The 8528-nt window shown below is 60.5% G+C and overlaps 2 protein-coding genes across 2 annotated transcripts; one reads left to right on the top strand and one right to left on the bottom strand.

Annotated features, from left to right (window-relative positions):
* The first annotated feature begins 53 nt into the window (after positions 1-53).
* On the top strand, positions 54-2650 carry BGLAP (bone gamma-carboxyglutamate protein). Its single transcript, XM_024748073.1, is given in 5 exon segments — positions 54-1667; positions 1901-1939; positions 2144-2213; positions 2367-2484; positions 2486-2650. Coding segments are annotated over 5 exon segments (447 nt in total). The 5' UTR covers positions 54-1603; the 3' UTR covers positions 2642-2650.
* Positions 2651-3365: 715 nt separating this feature from the next.
* On the bottom strand, positions 3366-8526 carry PAQR6 (progestin and adipoQ receptor family member 6). The gene is given in 8 exon segments (XM_024748181.1): positions 3366-3652; positions 3990-4140; positions 4347-4443; positions 4835-4957; positions 4959-5165; positions 5298-5425; positions 5871-5946; positions 6307-8526. Coding segments are annotated over 8 exon segments (1104 nt in total). The 5' UTR covers positions 6354-8526; the 3' UTR covers positions 3366-3377.
* Positions 8527-8528: the final 2 nt, after the last annotated feature.

Genomic DNA, 8528 nt, shown 5'->3' with positions numbered 1-8528 from the left:
TGCAGGGCTCTGAGAGCCTCCAGGCTGGGGAGGGTTGGTGGGGGGTGTATCTGACCATCATGTATGGAAGGGCAGTGAAGCCCCTTGTCACAGAAACCAGGAGCCTTGGGTTCCCTGAGGCCAGGACAAGCTGCCGGGGGGGGTGTCACTCTGTCCATGCGCCTGCCCTTCTCTTTGCCTTGGGTTGATTCTGAGAGGCTCTATGGTGGGCCTCCTTAGGTGTTTGTTTGCGCCTGGTGAGTGCTCGAACATGGAGCAAGTGGGCCCTCCAAATGGCTGGGGCTTTGTCCTCTGGCTTCTCACAACCCCCTCTTCCCCAGCCAGGGCCACAGGGCATCAGGAGTGACTTAGCCAAAGGCAGAGTGGGTGTTTCCTCCAGACTGGAGGGTGAAGGGAGTGGGTGTGGGTGGGGGCAGAACTTTCTTCCCTGGCGAGGGCTTCACCCTAACTCTGTAGAGAGAGGCCTGGTTGGGTCTGTCTAGGAGCAGCGGGGACACTCGGGAAGATGGCAGGGTGGTCCCTGATCATCAACCCCACCCCCCCAAGTTGAGCCTAGTGGCTCCTCTCTCCTCCTGGACACGCCTAAACATCCAGCCACCGGCCGTGGGGTGGAGGCAGCAGTGCTTCGTCTGGCAGGTCTCCACCTGGTGAGTGGGTGGTGGGGGAGGACACCCTCCCTCTTCTCCAGGCTGAGCTGAGGCAGAAGTGGCTTTCAGGTCTGGGGTGGGGCTTTTCAGGCTGGATGTTCTGCCCCTCGGAGGTCAGGTCCCCAGGGTTGTTGGCAGTGGGGAGGCTGTGAGGGCAGGAAAAGGATCGGGGTGGGGCGGTCAGGTGCTCAGAGGTGCGAGGGGCATGGGGAAGGGGGTTCCCACCTCAGTGCCCACCTGGCCAGTCGCAGACAGAAGGGCTGTCCTTACCTCACACCTGGCCACACCTGTGTTGGCTTTTGGCTCTTGGCCCTATGCTGCCCCAACCCCTTCCCCCATCCCAAGGCTCAGGGCCTGAGCAGAGTCGAGCCGCCCCCATGCCAGGCCTGCTGTTGAGGTCTCTCTGGGGCAGAGGCCCTCGGGGTGAATGAGGGCATTGGCCCTCCCTCACTGAGTTTGGCTCCTGCCCACAGGGCTGACAGTGGAAATCAGCCTGTGGGAGGCTGTAGCCCAGCTCTGTGCAAATCTATTTTGGACCTCTGGGCCCCCCTTCCTCTCTAGGCTCCCCCTCCTACCTGTCCCGGTCTGCCCCGCTGGTGCTCAAACTGAGGCTGGGGCTCCGAGGGAGAGTGAGTAGGGGCTGGGAGACCTGGGGCAACCCCCTTGAGGAGGGGCTGGGGACCTTGTCTGGAGGCTGGCAGTCTTGGACTGAGGCCCACCTTCCTCCATCACTCCCAGGGGCCTGCCCAGGCAGCCGCAGCTCCAACCACAACATCCTTTGGGGTTTGGCCTAGGCGGTTGACCCCCAAATAGCCCTGGTAGATTCCCCCAAGACCCGCCCGCACCCTTGCCTCTGGGGCACAGCCCAGAGAGTATAAAACAGTGCTGGAGGCTGGGAGGGGCAGACCAGCTGAGTCCTGAGCAGCAGCCCTAGCACAGCCGCTGACAGACACACCATGAGACCCCTCATGTTCCTCGCCCTACTGGCCCTGGCCACACTCTGCCTCGCTGGCTGGGCAGGTGAGTGCCCCTACCCCTGCCCCAGCCCGCGGGAGCTGTGAGGGGAAAGCACCATGGCCTCACCTCTCCTCACCCCTTCCACTGGCAGTCCCTGTTGGCAGTCTAACCACCTTTCTGTGGGCTCAGTCCATTTGCCCCCACTGCTGTCCTTGTGGAGGGAGAGGAGGGGAGAGGGGAGGAGAGGGAGAGCCCTAGGGATGAGCAGGGGTGAACTGGGCTCCTTTTTCTTGCAGATGCAAAGCCCAGAGATGAAGAGTCTGGCAAAGGTGCAGGTATGAGGCAGGGCCTGATGGGAAGCTGTGCCCTGTATCACTCAATGGTGCTGCCCACTCCCAGCACCCCTGTCTCACCCTGGTCCCCTCAGTCCCATTCTCCCCTCCTGCCCCGTCCCATCTGGCTCTCAGGAAGGCCAGCCTACTCCCCACCTTGTCCACCCAAACTCGGAGTCACCTGACCCCTGACCCTCTGCTCCACAGCCTTTGTGTCCAAGCAGGAGGGCAGCGAGGTGGTGAAGAGACTCAGGCGCTACCTGGATCATGGGCTGGGGTGAGAGAAAGGGAGGTGCTGGGCCAGGGCCCTGCATCTCCAGGATGGGCTGGGAGGAGCGGCCGCTGTGGGAGGACTCTGGAGCCCCAAGCGCAGTGGGAGGAGGGGCGGGCATTTTGCATGGAGGCTGATGCCAGTGTGTTGGGCTCTCAGAGCCCCAGCCCCCTACCCAGATCCGCTGGAGCCCAGGAGGGAGGTGTGTGAGCTCAACCCCGCCTGTGATGAGCTGGCTGACCACATTGGCTTCCAGGAGGCCTATCGGCGCTTATACGGCACAGCCTAGAGCTCTCAGCCCTGCCGGCCTGGCTGGCAGCCCCCAGCTCTGGCTCCTCTCCGGGACCCCTCCCCCTCCCCTCTCCCTGACCTCCCTGCCCGGCAAGTGTGAGATCCCAGCAGCTGGGAGCATCATCCCAGCTGCTCCAGAATAAACTCCGGAAGAGGAACTGGTGGGGCTGTGATTCTTTGTCCATCTATGGAGTGTGAGGAGGACGTATTGGGAGGATGGGGAGTGGAGAGGAGGTTTTACCTTTTTCAGTCCCAGAAAGTGCTTCCCAAAATCTGTTGTTGAGTTATTTATTTATCCCTGCCTCAGTCCAGAAGCATTGAAGGTGGCTTCCTAAAGTCTAAATAGGGTTCTCCTCTCTAGCCCAGCACCCTCCCCCACCTCAACCCACTGCCCCATCCGTGACACACCCAAATAGACCAGATCCCAAAGGCCTGGATGCCTGGAGTACACGGCTGTGACCAGGACAGACAGCCTCATCGCCATAGGCAAAGAGCTTCCGGTAGATGGTACTGCCTGGTTTGGGGGTGGGGGCAGTAGCGGGCCTCCTGGCCTGGTTAATAAGCATTCAGGATAGGCCTGGGTTAGTCATGTTAGTTCTTGCCTGGGCTGAGCAGAAACTCCAGGAGCACCAGAGATGGGACAGATGAAAGGGCCCAACACCTCCCCGTCCCAGCCTTCGATGGCAGGTGGAGCAGCTCCAGCCTGGACACATGCACCTCCCCTCTCAGACCCTCAGCACTTCCCCCAGCCCCATCAAGAGCACCCTCCTGACCCTCCTACTCTCTACCAGCCTCCCAGCCCCTCTCCCCTCCTCTGCCTTCTGATCTCCGCACTCTCTCCTCAGCCACTCCTCTTGGTTCCAGGCTCAGAAGTGCCCCCTACTGTAGTTTGGCCTTCGTATTCCTCTCCAGTGGGCCACCCTGCAGCAGGGGGCACGTACTGGGAGCCCGAAATAGGGAAGCTGTGAAAGCAGCAATGATGAGCAGGTTCCCGGCCACTGCCAAGCCCAGTGTGGCCACTGTGCCCGCCAGGCCCAGCGGCGGTTCCTGCATGGCCAGCCAGGCTCGGCGAGATCCCATATCAGCCAGCACCGCCTCCAGCTGGAAGTGTGTGCCCAGCACTGCACAGATGTGGAATAGCTGGTGGCTGTGGCCTGTGGGGAGGATGGGCAGGTGAGGGCACATACCCCATCCCCAGGGCTGCCCCAACTCATCCTGTGACCCATGGTGAGCACCACATCCTCTGGGCCTGCTACTCCCCTAAAACTGGGAATAAGAAACCCAATTCCCAGAGTTATTGGCAAGAGTGAGTGAGCTGCTGTGCACAGAGCCCCTGGCCTACAGGCTGCTGGTTTTGTTGTTATCTGAGGACTGGGGCTGGGCCTGGACCCTGAGGGCCCTGCCAGGAATACTCTCCTTTACTCAGTTCACTCTGTGCTCTGGGGAGCTGTCTCCCCATCCCCTCCTGGGCCAGGCCAGGTCTGCTCTCACCGATGTAATCGAAGCGTCCTGGTGCCAGCCGCTCAGGCAGGTGGGAGGCAAAGAGGAAGCCAGTGAGCAACGCGCAGAAGAGGTGGTAGCCGTGGCTGGTGCTCAGTGCCTCCTGCCCACAGCTGTGGCCCCTGCCCCAGCACAGTCCGAGCTGGCAAAGGAAAAGCAGGGTTGACGGGGAGGGGCTTTGGGGGTGGACATCATGTGTCTGGGGTCTGGTGAGGATGAGGAGGGGGAGGGCACAGCTGGACTGGGTGCTGGGCTAGGAGGGTGGGCAGCAGGGCTGAGTCAGGGATCGAGGGGGCAGGGCTGGGGGTGGGCACTGTGAGGGTCAGGACAGGAAAGCAGGAGCCTTACCCGATAGAAGAGCGGGAGGTTGTCAAACAGAAAGGGATAGGTGAAGGCAGCCGTGCGGAGGATCTTACTGAGCGCAGGGCTTTCTAGCTCGGGGAACCTGGGAGGCGGGAGTGAAAGGCTGGTCACCATCCTTATGCTGGGGTGGGGGTCAGAGGAGGGCAGGGGACCTTTGGCCAAGATGGAATGTCAGTGTAGCTTAGTGGCTATGAAAGCCCTTAGGCCACATGACTTCTCTGAGTGACAACAGCTGTTAGATGGGGATAGACACCTGCCTCTTAGGTGGCTGTGAGAGTTAGAGACGGCGCAGGGATGGTGCTGGTGCACAGGGTCTGGGCACAGTAAGTCCTCAATAAACGGTCCCATTGTTACCAATGTTGTTCAAGAGCAGTGAAACGCAGGCACACCCCAGTGGTCCCGGGTGTCCAGGTGTTTGTGGGTGCTGTGTCCTGTCCCTCCGCCTTCCCCTTCACCACTGGCCGAGAACCCACCGGGAGTAGCAGGAGAGGCCGGTGCACAGGAAAGAATTGAGTGCGGCGGCGGGCACAAATAGCTGGTGCAGGCGGCTGTGCAGCCAGGAGTTGCCCACCGCCCCGGCCTCTGCCGCGGGGCTCACCCAGGCTGTAGAGGCTGAGCGCGCCGTAGTCCAGGAAGTAGCAGATGTGACGCGCGCGGGGTGACATGGAGCTGAAGGTGTGCGCGCAGCACGACGCAAACGGGTAGAGGCAGGCGGGCAGCAGGAAGACGAGCAGCGGCCAGTGGTAGGGCTCCGACCGGAAGCCCTGGCCTCCCGCCAGCGCCAGGAGGCGCCACAGGAAGTACCTGCGGCAGGCACGTGCTCAGGCCACCGGACCCCCAGCGACTCCCAGTGCAGCCCGCGGGCCCGGACGGTCCCGGTCCGCCTGAGTACCCCCTTGAGCTCGAGGCCCAAGCCTGGGACAGAGCCTCCCTCACCAGGTGGGCAGGAAGTGAGTCCAGATGTTGACGGTCTCGTTGGTCATCTGGAAGGAGCTGAGGACACAGTCCAAGGCCGAGCTGGTGGGGCGGCGGTAGCCAGACATGATACCATCTTCCCAGAACACCTGGGGTTGTGGGGGCAGGGGAGGAGAGGAGTCACTGTGTCCCACCCTTTCTCTCCAAGGGACTCCACTGTGTCCCACCCTTTCTCTGGAAGCAGGGTGGAAGGGAATGGGCTGGAGATCACAATGGCCCCAAAGTCAAACTAAATCCAACCCCATCTCACCACAGTTTCCAGTACCCAGAGAGCAGGTGAGAAACAGAAGAGGCAGAGTAAGGGGACAAGATAGGATGGACACAGGGTGCTCTGAGGAAGCCGACTCTGGATAAAAGAGTGTTCTGGGCTCTAGGGAGCAGGTCACAAGCCTGTTCCTTAGAGAGCAGAAGAGTCCCACACTGAAACGGCAGGGATAAGAGTTAGCCTAGAGCAGGGACTTCTGCACTTGCAAAAAGAGAAGAAACTTTGCCCCAGCCAGTCCCCTGAGAAGTAGGAGTTGGTGAATCCCTCACCCTGGGGACCTGGTGGACGCGAAGGAGTTGGGGCAGCTTGAGACTGAGCATGGTGGCCCGGCACCTCCACGTTGACCTAGAGACAAAGGGCAGGGGGGGAATTAGGTATCTGCCCCCATCCACAGGTCCCTTTTCGCCCAGGTCCAGGCTGAACCTGGTCACTGAGTCCCAGGGTAGGCTGTGTACACGGGCATGCATGCGGGTGGTAGCTGGCCACCAAGCTGCTTCCTTCAGGCCAGGGGAGGTCATAACCCCAACCCCTCCCCAGCCTAGCCTGGGGGGTATTTAGTTCCCCCACTGAGAGGGGCTGGTCAGCCTCGACTGACTCAGCAAGGAGTGGAGGGTCCTCCTCAGCCAGAAGGCTGCCTCAGTAACCCTGGACCCTGGAGCCAGGTCCCCAACCCCCCGGTTTTGTCTCAGAAGAACCCTGACTTACGGAGGACAGCACAGAGAGAGCCTAAGCACACACGGCACCACCGCCATCGCCAGCACCAGAAAGCCCCTTGGCTCACAGTGCCTGGGCTGAGCACAGAAAACTTAGGGTGCTCAGGGAGAATTCTTGGAGAGGCCAGATGCCTCCCGGTGGAACAAGGAATTAGGGGGATGCCTGGCTCTTCTCTGAAGACTACACTTGTGCCCCGGGGGGGCATTTGGGGTCCCTGCCCCACCTGAGCCCCGGCCCCTCAGCCTCAGACCTGTGTGCTGCCTCCGGGTGGCCGCAGCTTTGCTGCCCGCCTGCCCGCCTCTCAGGCCGCCTCTCCCAGGCACATTCCTTGGCACAAGTGGATGGGCTGGGCCGCCAGGGCGGGTGGAGCTGCCCCAGGAGGAGGGAGAACAGGACACTCCTCCCACCTCTCCAGGCCAAAACTTTCCAGCCCCACCCCGTGCCTCTTCCTGTCATCGCTTTGCCTGCTCTCTGGTGTGCATGTTTGCTCCGCACACACTCTGGGCCCTCACACCGCCAGCCTGAACCCCAAGCCTCTGTTCCTGCCTTTCAACATTTTGGGGGCCCTCTGCCCTTGAGCTGGGTGCTGGGGACCCTGCTGGGCACAAGGCCGACCTGGTCCCTAGTCCCTGCACCCTGGCTGAGATTTGATAGATGACCCTGGGAATTCCCTGGCGGTCCAGTGGTTAGGACTCTGTGCTTTCACTGCCGAGGGCCTGGGTTTGATCCCGGGTCGGGGAGCTAAGATCCCGCTACCACAAGCCTCGGGGCGCAGCCAAAAAACAAAAAGAAAGAAACTAAGATGACCCCTCCCAGAAGTGGGATGGGGGTATTCTGACCTATCCTGAGTGCGGCCCAAGCTGCCTGGGGGAAGGGTGGACCAGGAAGATGCTGGCGTCTAGCTCCCCTCAGGGTCCCTTCCCTCAGCACTGGGGTTCAGAGGTCTCTGAAGTAGAGTTTGTGCTGTAGCCATGGAAATGGGGGAGGGGCCGGCCGGAGCAGGCGAGCGGCCTCTAGTTCCCCAGAACGGGCGTCTTGGCCCCAGGTGAGCTTCCTTACCCAGAGTTTGATGGGCGCTCCTAAGCTGGTGGGTCGGCAGGCCCCGGACTCCACGGGTGGAGTCCCTGGCTCTTGCCAGCCGGGCCAATGGGAGGGAGAAGAGAGTGGCAGGCAGGCGGGCCAGGCCTGGGCGGGGAGTGGGAGACAAAGGGGAGCCAGAGAACAATCCCAGCCTTGTCCAGCCTCCAGAGAGCTGTGCAGGGTGGCCCAGCCCCATTAGCAGGCAGCTCACTCGGGCTCCAGCGCACAGCCAACCCCTTCAGCTTGACCCCACCCCACTGAGAGCAGACTGGCCGGAAGAGGCCAGGGCCCTAGCCAGGATGCAGCCAGGTTGGTGCAGAGCGCCCCCCTCAGACCAGGCTGCCCCACGGCTCCAGGGTTCCAGGCTCTCCCAGCAGCTGAGAGTGGCTCTGCCTCAAGCTGGGCAGAGGAATCCAAACCCTGAATATGAATTCTCCGAAACCCCTTCTCACTGTGCTTCGCTGCCTCTCAGCGCCTGGTGCTGGGCAGAATCCAGAGCAAATGCATTTGGTAAATGTTGGTTCAACCTCGAGGGGTTCACCAAGCTTCTCCACTCCCCAGACACACTTGAGGTGTCAGTCCTTGCGGAGGGATGGGGTTGAAGACTCAGAGGCTGGTTTCAAGGTTCACCCTCACCTCTCCATTGAGGAAGTTTCTCCCTGATTCAGAGGACCCAGCTGAAAACCGCAAACCACCCCCAGGGAGCAATGTAGCCTTCAAAATAGTTGACCCTTGAACATAGGTTTGAACTGCGTTTATATGCAGCTTTCTTTCACTAAATATGTACTCAGTACTACACGGTCCCCAGTTGGTTGAATCATGGATGTGGAACTGCAGATACAGAGGGCAGACTGTAAAATCAAGTGCAGATCTTTGCTTGCATAGGGGTCAGCGCCCTAAGACCTCATATTGTTCAGGATCATCTGTATATTGTTTTCACCTATCACCCTTGTGAAGGCAGCAGCTCAGTTCAATGAACTTCACATCTATCAAAACCATCTCTGGAGTTTGTGCTCCAACTGCTGGTTACTTGCTTCAACTGGGCCACCTCAAAGAAACCTTTCCAAACTGCCATTTCAGTATGTAATCTCCAATGTCCCAATAAAATTGTACAGAAAGGCACCAGGAGACAA

This window comes from Neophocaena asiaeorientalis, unplaced genomic scaffold, assembly GCF_003031525.2.
Source record: "Neophocaena asiaeorientalis asiaeorientalis breed wild unplaced genomic scaffold, Neophocaena_asiaeorientalis_V1.1 scaffold76, whole genome shotgun sequence".
NCBI lineage: Eukaryota > Metazoa > Chordata > Mammalia > Artiodactyla > Phocoenidae > Neophocaena > Neophocaena asiaeorientalis.
Note: the sequence above shows the minus strand (reverse complement) of the source record. Positions and strands in the feature narration are given on the sequence as shown.